General features: G+C 40.6%; 3 protein-coding genes and 1 long non-coding RNA gene across 5 annotated transcripts; 2 read left to right on the forward strand and 2 right to left on the reverse strand.

Moving 5' to 3' along the window:
* Positions 1-6833: 6833 nt before the first annotated feature.
* LOC113161554 lies at positions 6834-8905 on the forward strand. 2 transcript variants are annotated; one of them, XR_003298752.2, is made up of 5 exons: positions 6834-6893; positions 7000-7283; positions 7533-7606; positions 7761-7856; positions 8511-8905. It is a non-coding gene; the product is annotated as an uncharacterized LOC113161554 (long non-coding RNA). The 2 variants fall into 2 exon arrangements; XR_003298753.2 differs by having other exon boundaries at positions 8520-8905.
* Positions 8906-10271: 1366 nt separating this feature from the next.
* On the forward strand, positions 10272-12607 carry LOC113161542 (histone H1-like). The gene has a single exon (XM_026359179.1). The coding sequence runs from the start codon at positions 10851-10853 to the stop codon at positions 11508-11510; it is 660 nt and encodes a 219-aa protein (XP_026214964.1). The 5' UTR covers positions 10272-10850; the 3' UTR covers positions 11511-12607.
* Positions 12608-13266: 659 nt separating this feature from the next.
* On the reverse strand, positions 13267-13718 carry LOC113161549 (histone H2B 1/2-like). The gene has a single exon (XM_026359188.1). The coding sequence runs from the start codon at positions 13686-13688 to the stop codon at positions 13317-13319; it is 372 nt and encodes a 123-aa protein (XP_026214973.1). The 5' UTR covers positions 13689-13718; the 3' UTR covers positions 13267-13316.
* A 1403-nt stretch (positions 13719-15121) lies between these two features.
* Positions 15122-15801, reverse strand: LOC113161552 (histone H4). The gene has a single exon (XM_026359191.2). The coding sequence runs from the start codon at positions 15789-15791 to the stop codon at positions 15480-15482; it is 312 nt and encodes a 103-aa protein (XP_026214976.1). The 5' UTR covers positions 15792-15801; the 3' UTR covers positions 15122-15479.
* Between the last annotated feature and the right edge of the window lie 1315 nt (positions 15802-17116).

Genomic DNA, 17116 nt, shown 5'->3' on the forward strand with positions numbered 1-17116 from the left:
TACTTGGCTGCAAATCTTTACAGTTGATCCTTGTTACTGATGATAAAAATATTTATTTGTGTTGAAATATTGCATTTAATATACAAACAAAGGAACATGACAAACGATGATAAGAACACAAGTACATTTAATCACTGTAGCATCTGAATCTTAAAATAATTTTTTTTAAAAAGGAAAAACAAAACATTTCAACATTTTCGGAAGTGGAAAACTTATTTAAATTTGTGTCCTTTGTGCTGTAGTTTTTCTGTTTCTTATAGTTGTAAGTTTATTTTGCAGAGAAGTACAAAGCAGAGACTTCACTCCACTCACTAGTGCCCGTGTGGGCAGTGAGCCTTCATGGCTCCCCAGACTACAACACCTTTATATGCTTCTAAATTTGGCCAATTCTGGGTCAGATTGAAGTATACTGGGAATGATGACCCCCCCAGCCGAGACTATGTGGGAGAGGCCCTCTTGTTCAATTCCTGTTGGATTGACGTTAAGGAGGTATACTCTTTCATCGCTCTCCCTAATAGAAAAGACTTTGAACTTTGTTTTCTGCAAGAAGCTCCGTTACGACGCTTTCTTGAAATTTATGGGTCCAAAGGTGACGACCCAAAATGGAGAAACTGGACCATTGAGTCTTCTGTCCAAATGGATGTCACCACTTTGGTTGTTAAATTCTGGACGGGAAGAGTTCCAGACCATGACATTGAGCTCTACCTACGACGATATTGTGACATTCTCTGAACGTTGGGAAAACTAAAGAGATGGTTGTTGACTTTAGAAGAGCAAAGAGTGACCACTCTCCACTGAACATCGATGGAGCGTCAGTGGAGATCGTCAAGAGCACCAAATTTCTTGGTGTCCATCTGGAGGAGAACCTCACCTGGTCACTCAACACCCGCTCCATCAGCAAAAAGGCCCAGCAGCGTCTCTACTTCCTGAGGAAGCTGAGGAAAGCCCATCTGCCGCCCCCCATCTTGACTACATTTTACAGGGGAACCATTGAGAGCATCCTGAGCGGCTGCATCACTGCCTGGTTTGGGAACAGCACCGTTTCGGATCGCAAGGCCCTACAGCGGATAGTGAGGACAGCTGAAAAGATCATTGGAGTCTCTCTCCACTCCATCACGAACATTTACACAACACGCTGCATCCGCAAGGCTACCTGCATTGTGGACGACCCCACCCACCCCTCACACCCAATCTTCACACTTCTGCCATCAGGGAAGAGGTTCCGGAGCATTCGGGCCTCACAACCAGACTTTTGAACAGTTTCTTCCCCCAAGCCATCAGGCTCCTCAACACACACACAACATACTGAACTGAGCACACACACTCGCTAGATTTGACATGTTTCCATCTTTCAGTTGTAAATTGTATTCATTTCCGCTACTGGTCGCTGCTGTTTTGTGTTTTGTGTTCTGTTTTTGTCTTCAGACGTCCGTCTGCACTTTTTCTTTGTGTTCTTGCACTGTTTGCACTAGGTTGCACAGGATGCACTTTATGTGTTTTGCTAGGACAACTTAGCAGTCCTCAGCTCCATGTTCTGTCTTGTTGCCGTTTTATGTAGCACCATGGTTCTGGAGAAACGTTGTCTCATTTCACTATGTACTGCTTCAGCTATATGTGGTTGGAATGACAATAAAGCTTCTTGACTTGACTTGACTTGACATTCTCCAAACAACCAGACCTGTTGATAAGTTTGGAGTTTGGTATGGAGTCAGGAAATATAGAGTCCGACTGCGTAAAGATGCCAACGGCCATCCAGTCAGGATCCCCAACTCCATCTCTCTGGGTCCTTACAACGGGCGGATCATTTATCCTGGTCAATCTGTGACCTGTTTCATCTGTCACTCTCCTGACCATCAAGTGAAGCAGTGTCCCACTGTGAAATGTTGGAGATGTGGCTTTTTTTTCCCAAATAATGTACACCTGTGTCTGCAGTCTGTGTGAGACTAGAGGTCACACCTTCTTCAACTGCCCCAGCTCTTACGTAAATAGAGCAAGAAACCAGCAAGGGATCGGTGTCCGACCACCCGCCCAGCTGCAGCAGGAGTCCGATGCCCGTTCACCTGCCCAGCGGCAGCTGAATCCTGTTTATCTATGAGAATAGCAGATCAGCAGGCGAATAGCACCCCCATCCCCCCTTATGCTGAGGTAGAATCAAACATATCTGATAATGATTTAAGTTCATTCTCCCCAACACCAGATTTCCCTGATCCATCATCCATTGATCCTCATACAGAAACACCCTTTCAGTTAGTCTCCAAGAAACGTAGAGCTAGAGCTTCTCCTTTAAACAAAGGGAAGCAGGTAGATAAGAAACCGACACCTTAAACCCCTCTCTCCTATGAGCTTCCTAAAAATCTCTACATGGAACGCTCGAGGTGTTCAATCTACTGCATCAAGACAACAAAAAAAAGATGAAAAGGGAGGTAATCCGAGAGCTCTGTGCGGACGCTTATAAAGAAATGAACACAGACTACAACAGTGTGAACTCCTTTTTGGAAACTCTCCCCTCATACAGCTCCTGTTCCTTCAGCTCTTTGCTTGGTAATGTTAAAAAAGAGGAAGTATTAGAATCAATTAAACAACTAAACACCGGGAAAAGTCCCGGTCCAGACGGTCTGCCCACTGAGTTTTACCAGTTATACAATGACGATGTTTTAAACCTTCTTACTTCCATGTTCAATAAAGGTTTGCAGACTGGCTGTATGGGGGAGAGTTTTTATGAAGGAATTAAGTGCTTGTTATATAAAAAAGGTGATGAGACCGACATCGACAACTACAGACATTTAACCATTATGAATACAGATTATAAAATTTTAGCCAAAATCATTATGAACAGATTAAATTATGTATTAGACGAAATCATAGACAAAGAACAAACATGTGCAGTGAAAGGACGAGTAATGTGGGATAACTTATGTATCCTGAGAGAAATTGTAAATAAAAAAGACGAAAGCAAAGGATTCTTTATTTTAGGTCTGGATCAAAAAAAAGCCTTTAATTATATCTATAGAGATAATCTCTGGGCTATTTTGAAGGCATATGGTTTCCCACTTCCATTCATCCAAATGATATGTCTGTATGTTAAGTCCAAAGTCAGAGTGAAGGTTAACAGGGTTTTAACAGACAGCTTCGAGGTCCAGAGAGGCGTGAAGCAGATCTGCCCTCTGAGCGCGGCTCTCTACGTGTTGGCCATCAGTCCATTAATCCACAGGATTAATAATGACCGTCACATCTCTGGCACACATGTGGTGGACGCGCTCAGGGTGAAGGCCCTGGCTTACGCTGACGACGTTTGTGTTATTATGTGTTATTATGTGTTTGAAGCCACTGAAACCTGCAGGTTCTGTGAATTAGTTCTGATGTTCTGTTCATGTTCACAGCTCAGTTTCTTCTTATTTCCTCAGGATTCTGATTTGTTACCTGGGTTTTGTGTGAAGTGGCCACATTCTGCTTAATTCAAGTTGTATATTTTATTCTGGGAGCTATACTCATGGATGAGTTGCACCTGCTCTAACACAAGAAGCTTCAACTCCAGTGTCCATCACATACTGGAAGAGAGACTGAGCTACAGTTTGTTGAATGTTGGTTTGAACAATGTCGGACTCTCTAAGTGGTGTCCCGCAAACAACGTGGGCTACAGAGACTAAACCTGGACTGATTAGAAGAAACGGCATCCATCCCACTTTCGATGGTTCGTCTCTACTCTCTAGAAATATGACAGAGTTTATTAGATGACCTAAACCCTGACATGTCAGAGTGGAGCCCAGGACGCAGAGACGCAGTCTTACACACCTCTCTGCAGCTTCCTTACAGCCGTCACCCCCCAAAGAGACAGTGTCTGCTCCCCGACTACCTAAATTATTTATATCAAGAACCAACAAGAGGAGTGATTCATAAAAACCTAATACAAATAAAGAACAAAATAAAAATAAAACAATCAAATGTGGACTGTTAAATATCAGATCTCTCTCGTCTAAATCCCTGTTAGTAAATGATTTGATAATTGACCATCAAATAGACTTATTCTGTCTTACTGAAACCTGGCTGCAGCAGGATGAATATGTCTCTCTGAATGAGTCGACCCCCTCAAGTCATGTTAATTATCATGTTCCTAGAAACACAGGTCGGGGTGGAGGAGTAGCAGCAATCTCCCACTCAAGTTTGTTAATCAACCCCAGACCTAAACATAGTTTGAATTCATTTGAGAGCCTCACTCTTAGCCTCTCTGATCCTGACTGGAAAAATCAAAAACCAGTCCTGTTTGTTATTGTGTACCGTCCTCCTGTCCCTTACTCTGAGTTTTTAACTGAATTCTCAGAGTTTCTATCTGATTTAGTTCTTAGTGCAGATAAAGTCATTATAGTGGGTGACTTTATTATCCATGTAGATGTTGATGATAACTGCCTCAACACTGACTTTAATTCACTATTAGACTCTAAATGTAAATAAACCCACTCACTGTTTTAATCACACCCTTGATCTTCTTCTGACATACGGTGTGGAAATTGATCAGTTAATAGTTTTAGAGAAAAAATGGACCAGATCCTCCCTGCATACGGCATGATCTCATTTGATGTTTCATTAAAACCAGATGAGATCAAACAGCTTAATAAAGTAGAACAATGTGTAAAGGATATACGAGACTGGATGCTAATTAACTTCCTTCTGCTTAATCCTGATAAGACAGAACTACTAGTCATAGGATCACATGGAGCTAGAAGCAAGATTTTAGATCACGCCGTAACTCTAGATGTGGCCTTTCTGTTACATCTAGTGCAACAGTAAAAGACTTTGGTGTGATTCTAGATTACAGTGTAGAGGAGACAGGGAGTGATAAGAGTTGATAAAAGGAAGGTGAGACTGAAACAGGAAGAGAAAAATTAGAGTTTTTAATCCACAATGAACAGACTCCTTTCTGTTCATATTACCCACTGAACTAAACCAGTGTCTGATATGTTCAGAAACTGTGGCTGTTATTAAAAGTGCCAATGTCAAACTGCTTTATGAGACAAAAAACAAAGGTTTTGAACACACACAATCTGAAGCGCAATCACAGAAAGTTTCTAGTCTCAGAGCCCACTATGACCAGTCCACCAGGATCTGGAGCCACATGCTCAGTTCGACGTCACATAACAATAAATTTGTCAAAAGGTTTCTGAATTGTACTGAATTAATTTGATTTGACAGTCAAGTATTGATTACATGCAGGCTATTTGATAATATACATATATATAATTTATAATATATTTAAATATTTAGACATTATAATCTTCTGGACCTTTGCTTCCAAATATATTGCGTAACTGGACCTCTTTAGATTTTTGTTTAATACCCCTGCTCTAAAGCTTTCTACACTGTAAGACCGAACAGTTAAAGCTTGTCAAATGAACTGAGCTTTATTAACTCAAAATTTTTAAAAAGTTGATTTACCTTTAATATTTTGAGTCATTTGAACTGTTTTTTATTTTTAAGTTTATACTGATTAAATTCTTTGAGTAAATTTAGTCATTGAACTCAAATGTTTTGACCAGTTCTGTCTGACGTCACGAGGTTCAAACTCGAAGCGCGCGCGAAAGTCCGCCATGTTGTTTGCTCGCATTGTGGAAAAAGTGAACTGAGCCGGACCGGGTCAGACCGGGTCAGACAGGGTCAGACCGGGTCAGACAGGCAGCACCAGCTCCTGATGGACCGGGTCAGACAGGCAGCACCAGCTCCTGCCGGACCGGGTCAGACAGGCAGCACCAGCTCCTGCCGGACCGGGTCAGACAGGCAGCACCAGCTCCTGCCGGACCGAACCATCACACCACTGACCGCGTCTGTCGCAGTTGGACCGACTCTGACTCTGAACCACTTCTCTGGTGAGTTAAGAAACATGGTGTCGTCCTCTCACTGGATTCATCAGTTTTTGTAGTCTCAGTATTTTGTTATGTATATGAGAGGTGAACGGTGTTTTAGCTGATGCTTCTATATTGTGTAGAATAAATAGTTTATTGGGAGGCTGTGTCGAGCTAACTGTTAGCTTAATATCTGACAATATAAAGCTCGCAGTTAGCTTTATATTGCTAACTGTTAGCTTTATATTTGGCAATATAAAGCTCGCAGTTAGCTTTATATTGCTAACTGTTAGCTTTATATTTGGCAATATAAAGCTCGCAGTTAGCTTTATATTGCTAACTGTTAGCTTTATATTTGGCAATATAAAGCTAACTGTTAGCTTAATATCTGACAATATAAAGCTCGCAGTTAGCTTTATATTGCTAACTGTTAGCTTTATATTTGGCAATATAAAGCTCGCAGTTAGCTTTATATTGCTAACTGTTAGCTTTATATTTGGCAATATAAAGCTCGCAGTTAGCTTTATATTGCTAACTGCTAGCTTTATATTGCCGTTTTAACAAGTAACTAACGTTCATGGCGCCAAATCAGCTGCTTAATGTTTTTGTTACCGCTTGAGGTCAAAATGTCACTTTTTTACTCAGGTTTAATTTTCATACATGTCTGGCTGTGTTGAGCTAAGTAGCTAACGGTGACATAGAGGCTCTGTGAAACGACCATGTTGAGACAGGAGTTGTAACATGTGCTTAGCTAAGTCTTTATAAATCATGTAAATTATAGGTTTGAATCAGTACAGTGAATAACCTGAGTGTCATTAAATGAAATAAGTAACGTTGTTGTTCAATCAGCTTTTTCTGTCTGTTCTGTATAAGTCATTTCATATTTGGTGATATGATTTTTAAAATATTTTATTATGTGAAGTGTTGCGTATTTGTCTTAAATGATCAATTGTTTCTACTGTAGTGTCAGAGTTTTAACATTTCAATTTTGTTAAATTTTCTATATTCTCTCTCTTTATGCTAAAAGTGAAGCACCTGTTTGGTGGAGTTTTCAATCAGGTAAGCTGTGTGCATTTTCAGTACAAAACACTGAAACCGATAACATGACTTGGAGGTGCAAACTTTGTGTTACCACCATTGATAAAAGATTATATTTACTTTTCAGGCAAGAGGAGTAGAAACAATCCAGACAAACAAGCTCCCCATACTAACATTAAAAGACCGAAGTGTATTTCCTTCCTAACTTCCCAAGAAGCGAAGATGCTGTGAGCCTTGAACAACTGAGACTGCAAATTGTTGGAGAAGTTCAGAAGATTGAGAAAAAATCTTCCTATGATCACTAAGCTAACGCAGACCACCTTTGCCCTGCTGTGGAAAGAGGTCGTCTGTGACGACCTGCCTGTTGGTGACATTCTGGAACGCTGGCCTGCCCTTAAACTGGAGTCACAGGTGAAAATGTTGTTCTTAGTTCATCTATTTGTCTAGGTAAATATAATTATTTGTGTCAATAGTATCTTGGTCAGTTTCACTTAACACCTGGCATATGAATTGTGCTAGTATAAAGATGGTATTTAAGTCTTCAGCCACCATTAGATATATTTTGGCATTTTATCTTTCAGTTTTTACATTAAACAACTTATAACAAATGTTCAAATATATATATTCTAATGTTCTGCTATGTGTGGTTTTTCAATACAGACCATACATTCTTCATTCGTTCAGGAAAAGTAGCTGAAGTTCTGCATCAGCTGTTCCGGATTTATGACCTTCAGGTAAGTTATTTAAACAAATTGGTACCCGAACATACTAACATTGGGAATCTTAGGTTTACCACACAAAGAAATGAAAGAGACACATTATTATACGTTTTTTTTTGCTGTGACCTTTACCATCCATGCTGAAACAAGTTCTGTTCTCACACTCAAGGATCAAATTGATGTTGATGTGAGACGTGCTGCTGTCCTTCAAGCTCTTCCTGCATATCTGCATGAGGACGACTCAACATTTCTTAAGATGTGAGATGTAAGTTAGCACATTGTTTATAGTTTAGGCAACAGTTCATTTATATAAACAAATGTCATTATGCTAAAGAATAACGTGCAATATGCCTGGTGTGATTAGGGCACATCATTAAACCTTCAGATTTTCATCACATTCAGATTAAAGTTGCATTTAATTATCAACAAGAGAGTTTTTTTTTTTTTCATCATTAATTGGACTAATCCACCAACCTGGTTCATGGACTGTTTAACTAAAAGAGTATAATGTTATGGGAGTTTCTGAAGATTTGTTTACCCAAATGAATAGAAGTGATTGGAAGTCATGCTTTTCCTTCATGCAAGTACTTTTACCTAATTTTTACTTATTTAATGTGATCAATATGGAGGCATTAATTAGATGTTTATACTGTATGAGAGGATGTGGGAGATAAGCAACAATTTGTGTGTTGGGTCACTAAATCTTTAATATGAAAATGTTGTGAATTATTCCAGATAAACACATTTTAACAACTATAGCACATTTTGTGTCGAACTGTTAAGTAAGACAGCACTCTCCACATCTGAATGGGTTGACCCTTACACCATTATTGCATGGCTCAATTTGATTGATACTGTCTACCTTTGGAGATACCATAGGCGATGTTCCCCAAGTAAGATAACCTTATTTTCTCTTCAGTTGTCACAGGTTGAACAACCAGACACAGGTGACCAGTTGGACTCCTCTTAATCAACTCCACCTCCAGCAACATTCTTCTCTCCAGATAGGATTTCAGTTGTGCTTGAGGGTAATGTAGTTGTTGATTGCACCACACTGGCTGATGCTTTTGTAATGCTTTTGGCACTCATTTATGCCCTGCATCTGAGCTACCTAAATAAGTTGGCCAACACATTTAACTTTATCCAGAATGTGTTGATGGGCCTAGATGATGGGAAGTTAAGGCCCAGGGTGCTGAGTCTTAAAAAGGACCTTTTATCAGTGGAGTAATCTGATGTGACTTTATTATCTTGAAGATTGTACACATGCACTACAGTCACTTTTGTAACATAGTTAGCAATTGAAGTATTTTTTTTGATTTGTTCATTTTTAAATTAGGTAAATGTGAAGAAGTTTAGCCATAGTATGTAATTACATTGATCACTGTGGGTTAATATGTAACACTTATATATGTGTTAGAAGTGTTTACAAGTATTTCTTGCACCGTTTTATGATGCTATTTTGTCAAGCATGTTTGACTTGAGTGATGGTTACTTAATAAAGAAGTAACTTGTTTTGAAACTGCCTATTATTCTGTTATGTAATCTACTGTTAAAGTGTATGGGTTTAACAAATTGAGTTAAAACTACTTAAAAAAACTTATGTAATCAGTTTCAAAATAAATTTTAAGTATTGTGTTTTAATTTTTGAGTTTTAGTTAAGCAAAGCTTTGAGTTAGAGTAGAGTGCATACAACTTTATTTAACATGTACGCTTTACTTGAAAAATCTATTACTGAGCAACTAATTATTTTTTGTTACATGTAATTGATATATAAGAGTTAACTATACTTAAATTAGTTCTGTATTCTGAACTTAAAATAACAAGTTAAAAACAATGATAAAAAGCAGTATTTAGAACTTACAAAGTCAAGTTAGTATCAATTAAAACTAATTTGTAGAACTCACTTGATAACATTTGTTTTTTGGACTTATAAAAACAAGTTATGTTAAGTCAAAATTTCTTATGTAATCAGTTTCAACTAATTTTTTGAGTTCTATTAACTTATCGGGTTTTACAGTGTATCTGTTGCCTTCTCAGGGAGTTTTTCTTGCCACCGTCGCCCTCGGCTTGCTCATCAGGGACAATCTGATTTTATGATTCATACGCATTCATGTAAACTTCCATAGTTTCTTTGGTTGTGTAAAGCTGCTTTGTGACAATGTCAACTGTAAATAGCGCTCTACAAATAAAATTGAATTGAATCATATGTACAAAACACTACATTCATTTGTAAGACCACACTCGTACTTAGACTGCTTCCTCCCCGTAGATCATTCTGAATTAATTTCAGTAATTAATTTATCTAAACCATCAACATGTCTCTTAGACCCCGTCCCAACTAGACTGCTCAAAGATGTTTTAAATACTAACCCTAACCCAATCTATCCTTACAATTAGGCTACGCTCCTCAGGCTTTTAAGGTTGCTGTAGTCAAACCCCTACTCAAAAGGTCTACTCTGGACTCAGGGGTTTTAATCAATTATAGGCCAGTATCCAATCTGAACCACAGAATGCAGCTTTTATCTCAAACCAGAGAAACACTTCATGAACCAGTCATACGTGCTACAGCCGGCTCACCAGGCCTGGAACTGTGGTGTTTGAAAAATTAATATCTTCTAATGTGTTTAATTCTTCATATGTTCGTGTGGAATTAGTGGAATCAAGTCTGATTGTGTGCAGATGTTTTTATTTTTATTTTTATCACAGGAAAGTTTCAGTTTCTAATTGTTTTCAGTCCTGAGATGAAGTCTGACTGAACTCCACCATGATCCTCATCAGTGTGTTTGCTGCGACCAGAACATCTTCACTTCACTACAACAGGATCATCAGCAGACGGTTCGTTTCACTTTCAGTCCCCGAACAAACATGTGGAGCAGCGGAGGAACCGGTTCTGGTGGATTCTGGATCCGTTTGACACCATTTTTTGAGAGAAATGAGCAGAGGAGCGCTCGTCACGACGCGGAACACGGGGACGTTTGGAGGCTTCACCGACAAAATGCAGCGAACTTCAGACTCGACACGAGCCGAATATGAAGACCCGCATGTCCGCTGTCAGCTCCGCTCACTTTCCGCCCTCGTGTCCGCTCCCACGGGGCTTTTTCTGGGTTTGATCGGTGCAGAGAAAACACAGAGTCCCGGTGTTCACAGCGCACCGAGGAGCCCCGGAGCGGCTGAGTCTCCACGGTCCTCATGCTGTGTTTAAGTGCCGCCTCCTGCTCCGGGATTCTCCACACTCCAAGTGAAACGACTCGCAGACAAAATGGCAGAAGAAGCTCCAGCTGCAGCTCCGGCCGCCGCTCCGGCCAAAGCCGCCAAGAAGAAGGCCACCAAGCCCAAGAAGGCTGGTCCCAGCCTCGGGGAGCTGATCGTTAAGGCCGTGTCCGCGTCCAAGGAGCGGAGCGGCGTGTCTGCTTCCGCCCTCAAGAAGGCTCTGGCTGCCGGAGGCTACGACGTGGACAAGAACAGAGCCCGCGTCAAGACCGCCATCAAGAGCCTGGTGCTGAAGGGGACTCTGCTCCAGACCAAGGGCGTCGGAGCCTCCGGCTCCTTCAAGATCAACAAGAAGGCGGACACCAAGCCCAAGAAGCCGGCACGCAAACCCGCCGCCGCCGCCGCTCCTAAAGCCAAGAAGCCCGCCGCCAAGAAACCGGCCAAAGCCGCCGCCGCTAAGAAGACCAAAGCTGCGGCAGCGAAGAAGCCGGCAGCCGCCAGCAAGTCCCCGAAGAAGGTCAAGAAACCCGCAGCGGCCAAGAAACCCAAAGCCAAGAGCCCCAAGAAGCCCACCAAGAGCCCCAAGAAGGCCGCCAAAAAGGCCCCCGCTGCCCCCAAGAAGGCTCCTGCTGCTGCTGCCAAGAAAGCTCCGCTCAAGAAGACTGCGGCCAAACCCAAAGTCAAGAAGACGGCAGCCAAGAAGAAGTGAGCTCCATCAGCCGGACGCAGCTCCGACTCACTAAAGGCTCTTTTCAGAGCCACACACTCCTTCTCTAAAGACGCTCTATTCTCTCTTCACACACTTCACCTTCGCTCATTTACTCCAACATTAACACACGTCATCTTTCTCACACAGTAAAAACATTTCATCACAATTTACACCTCGTATCTCTCGTCCTGCAAACTACTGCTTCCTGGCCCGTTCTGCTCTTACTCACGTTTCCTTCCTGGGGGATTCATCCTTCAGTCATATTTATCAAATAACCACTGATGGAACTCCTCGTTTGTGAACAACAACTTTCAAATCTGGTCTGGAGACAACTCCTTGTCAGTTGGAACCTTTCCAAACAGTCCTGTCCTCAGTTCTCTGGGGTCTTGTTCATAGATTAAATTGGGCCAAAGTAAGAAAAGGACAAAACAAGTCACATCAACCCTCACAACCAGGTTTACAAATCATTCTTCTAAATCCAGTCTTTTTACTGCTGACAAAATTAAAATATCTCCTATGACACGTCTCCAAATATCACAAGCACAGGATTTCAGGACATATCCACCTTTTTAAAGCAAAGTTCAAAATCCATCAAAACAACCTGATCTGGATGGATTCTTATTTCTCTTTTTTCTCTTCACATGAACACATGCTTATGTACATTTATTATAATGTGTACATTATTTTCTTTGAGACTTTAATAAAGAATTATTTAAAATGCAAACATGACATTTCTACGCTTTTGAACGTTCCAGTGAGAATTGTTAGGGCCGTTTAATCCGGAAGAGGAAAAAACACAACATGAGAGGACTGACTCTAAAAACCACCACCACTCTTTTCACAGTCACACACTTCACCTAAAGAACTATAGCTGAAAATCCAGATATGGAATCAAGAATTTTGATGATGACAAGTCAAGTCATTTTTCTTACTTTTTTGTTTTCTGCACCAAACGAAAAGAGTTTTTTTTTAAATCATTTCTTCAGTTTTTAAAAATGTACACGTAACCTAAAGATATTTTGATGCATCTTTCTCTTAATGCGACACAAAATACGTTTTAGAGCCTTATTCACAGACATGGACCTAGTTATTGAACTAAAAGGTTCATGAAAAGTCTGAAATTACTTTTTAGTCGTGGTTCAAAAGAAGGATTTATAAAATCAAACTAATGTTCAGGCCATTATGAACGAATGAAAACTCAAAAAGCAATTCCTACATTTCCTGAATTTAATAATGTTTTATTCTTAATTACTTTTATCAGTTTTTTTTTTCCTGTTTTACATTTGCATATTTTACAGCTTGACTGATTTTGATGAGCTGCTGGAGACGTGGACAATTATGGAAAAGGAGATGTATGATGTTAATAAATCAAACTGTAATAGACAGTAACACAGTCTGCAGACAAGTAAGAAGAAGAACAGCAGCTGTCCTGGTTGTTCTTGGACATCTGACTGCTCACCCTGCACTTTTAGCCCTGATATTGTTTTTGTAATGATAAATGTACTTTTCATCATCATCGTTGATGTTGTTCTAATTGTTGTGATAAGTTTCAGTATTTCTCCTTCAGTGTATTGAGCTTCGAACGTCACCTGTTGTAAGAAGCATCATAACGTGTGTACGTTTAAATGAAGCTTCAGTGTGAGAAGAAGATTTGGATTAAACCATCAAATGAGAAGTAGAGTGAGTGAGTGTAAGTGTTCGTGTTTCCTAACGAGCGTTGGTGACAGTGAAGGAACGTTTGTTGTTAGATGAGGTGTTTGGCTCTGAAAAGAGCCTTTGTGTTGATGCTGGAGCTGCAGCAGCAGTTTACTTGGAGCTGGTGTACTTGGTGACGGCCTTGGTTCCCTCGGACACGGCGTGCTTGGCCAGCTCACCGGGCAGCAGGAGGCGGACCGCGGTCTGGATCTCCCTGGAGGTGATGGTGGAGCGCTTGTTGTAGTGCGCCAGGCGGGAGGCCTCCCCGGCGATCCGCTCGAAGATGTCGCTGACGAACGAGTTCATGATGCCCATGGCCTTGGACGAGATGCCGGTGTCGGGGTGGACCTGCTTCAGGACCTTGTACACGTAGATGGCGTAGCTCTCCTTCCTGGTCCTCCTCTTCTTCTTGCCGCTCTTGGTGACGCTCTTAGAGACGGCTTTCTTGGAGCCCTTCTTCGGTGCTTTCACTGGATCAGGCATCTTGGTTCCTCGGCAGATTCTTCCACGGATGAAGTCAGTGACGCCGTGACGGTGGATTTATAGTCGCTTCATGCAAATACGACTGTGCTGTCGCTCTCACACGATTGGCTGTGCACAGCATGCGACTGAGCATGCGCCAGACAGACACCACAGTTCAATGAGAAGTAAATAAATAAAACGTTTCTCAAATTTAATTAATTGATTCATTTCATTGAGTTGATTCATGTTTAACTTCTCTGATGTCTTTGGACTTCACACAATAGTATCTTACAGGACACATATTATGAAAAATATATCATTTATATTTACTCATTTGATCTGTAAAGAGAAGCAAATATTTGACATTATACAAGAGTTTATATATATATATATATATATGTTTATATACACACACATATATAAAAAATATATATACATAGCTGCAGAAAATCGTCATCCACCAGTACATATTCGATTTGGCATTATTTCCTCTAACCCTTAAGAGAGAAACCACTTTATATGAACTGATGCTGTCCAAACTCATCAACATCAAGTTCTCCAGAGAACTACAGGAGGTTCTTTTCGCCTTTGTCCATTAAACTGTGTAAATCCTTTCTCCTTTTCTAACGAGGTGGGGAACTGACATTTGTTGTCATTCAAGCCTGAACTATAATTGATTGCGGTTTTTCGTTCATGAACGTTTCGTTCAATATCAACTAATCTCTTATATGACTTGGGAATAATGAGTTCTCTCAGTGAGTGATTCGTTCATTTCCAGTTCTTTGCAGTACCTTGCCTGGCCACATTGCAGCAGCTGCATAAGCTCAGGAAACAGAAATGATTCGTTCACGACTCACTCAACTGTAAGTGTCTGCTCAGGTCATACGGATCGTTCTTTCGTTCATTTGTCACGTGACAGCTGTAGCTACGGGCTGTGGACTGAGAAACAAAGTAATGAATGATGTCTGATATCTGACGTTCATTTGGATTTATGGAATCTTAATTAATTAGTGGTGTTTGATGCTTGAAGATGTGTGTAGTTATTTTGTGTATATAATGTAAATTATGTTTGTAAATAAATACATTCGAAAATTAAAAAGATGTTAATTGTGTTATTCTCTTCCATAAAATAATTAAATGTAACATTATTAATAACAACATCGATAATAATATTAACGTCGCGTTTTGGACATAATGAATGCACCATGTAAATATTTTCGGCAACTTGTTACTTGTTGAATTAAAAGTCTAACTCATTATCCAGATAAGTTTTTCCAGCCGTCACAGCTCAGGCTGCAGCAGCAGTTCACTGTTCGTGGATCGGTCTCTCGTTCATTTGTCACGTGACTTTATTATGGTGTGTATTTGCTTTCCTATGTTTTGAAATGCTTGTGGCATTTTGTGTATTATAATTTGTCAGCTGAACAAACCATGTTGTCTTCACTATGTAGTGTCTGACAACCGCGGCCATTTTTACTTCGCCACTAGAGAGCTACACGGAAACCCGCTGTAAAACGAACAAAATGAGTCGTTCATTTTACAGTTGGACACTCACGGATCTGAGTCAGTTGAAAGAATCGAGTTCCCCTTCTCTAATGATTGATCCCCTTTCATCCTTCGTCCAGATCGTGTTCACTCGTGTCTCCCTGAGTTTCTTATTGTGTTTGATGGTTGAGACCAACTGTTGTACAACGTGTTTATTGACAGTGTTCTGTAGAGAACTAAAGGAACCTGTTAAAGGAAGCAGCTCTGTAGATGTTGTGAGCGGCTCTGAAAAGAGCCTTTGGTTGTAGTTGGAGTCCAGGAGCAGGTTTAACCTCCGAAGCCGTACAGGGTGCGGCCCTGTCTCTTGAGGGCGTAGACCACGTCCATGGCGGTCACCGTCTTCCTCTTAGCGTGCTCGGTGTAGGTGACGGCATCACGGATGACGTTCTCCAGGAACACCTTGAGCACCCCGCGGGTCTCCTCGTAGATGAGACCGGAGATACGCTTGACTCCGCCGCGACGAGCCAGACGTCGGATGGCGGGTTTGGTGATTCCCTGGATGTTGTCCCGGAGAACTTTCCGGTGCCGCTTGGCGCCTCCTTTCCCGAGTCCCTTCCCGCCTTTGCCTCTTCCGCTCATCGTTCACTGATCTTCTTTCTTGGATCGAAGTCGGATCTGGAGCTCGGAGTCCGACTGGGGCTTTTTACTGCTGCTCTGCGGACGTGATAGAGGACAGGAGGCGGAGCTCCAGCGGGTGGAGCCAAACTCAGCAGCTGTCAGAAAAGAGAAATTAATTTTTATACTTTTTAATATGTTTTCACAGCAAAGTAGTAAAAACTAAGTTGTACCAAATGTCTTCAGAGTGAATAAATACATCTTATCTTATCAGGATGAACAATCAATATTTAATTGACTCATGAATCCCTGAGTTGCCTCTGTTAAAAAGGTCAATGCCACTTGGATTATTCTGCCTCCATCTAGGAATGGTATATTCCAATCAGACCAGCTCCGTGCATGAGGAGGTCATGGAAACAGTTTCTCTGAGTTCCTGCAAGTTAATTAAGTTCATTGTAACTGTTATTGTTTATGCAGTTTATGCGTCCATTGAACTGTAAGTCCGTTATTATAGCTTTTATGTATATTTATGTTTCTGTTACCGATATTACGGCTTTTTGTAGTTAGCTCGCTGTTTCTGCTAATTATTAATTGATAGCCTGCTAATTTCAAGACTGTATTTTGCAGAGCTTTAATTTGATACATATATTCTGTATTTGTCGTTGAGTTGTCTAATGCTAAGTACCATTTGTTATTAATATGATTGATTTACTAGTTTAGCAGACAAATTTAATAGAAAGAATTGCTGTGATGTAAGAGCTCCATCCTTTGGCAGCGTAATATGTGAACGGTAAACTCAGTCATGCTTAATGTTTTGGGAAAACGTCTTGATAACTAGTCATAATTGTTCTACTTATTATTGACTTTGTATTTCTTTCAGAAACCACACACACACACACACACACGAACGTGAATATGATTGTAATGAGGACTGCTGGAATAAAGCCTTCCTAAAGGAACTCCAAGTTTTTGAGTGATCTAACAGTCACTTCAATGGTCGGCAGTAAAGCATCCGAACCCAAGTACAAGGGAGAAGCCAGTGTCAGCCATATCCATTTTATTCAGCCACCTTGCTTCAAACAGTATCGGACCAGTAGATAGCAGCATATATATATAAATATTCTACAAGTAGAAAAGTACAAGTACTCTAATTAATTCTAATAAAGTAAAGTGAAATACACAATGCGTTAAAATGTCACTTGAACAATTTATTTCACCATTAGGACAGAGAGACAGCTCAACTCTCCAGTTGCAGCCCATGTTGTGGTCAGAGAAGTTGCGTTACTGTACATCAGTCATTATAAGAAGCAGAACAAAGAATAAATGAGTTTTCGCTTTTTAACAAATCT

Source organism: Anabas testudineus, chromosome 1 (assembly GCF_900324465.2).
Source record: "Anabas testudineus chromosome 1, fAnaTes1.2, whole genome shotgun sequence".
NCBI classification, from domain to species: domain Eukaryota; kingdom Metazoa; phylum Chordata; class Actinopteri; order Anabantiformes; family Anabantidae; genus Anabas; species Anabas testudineus.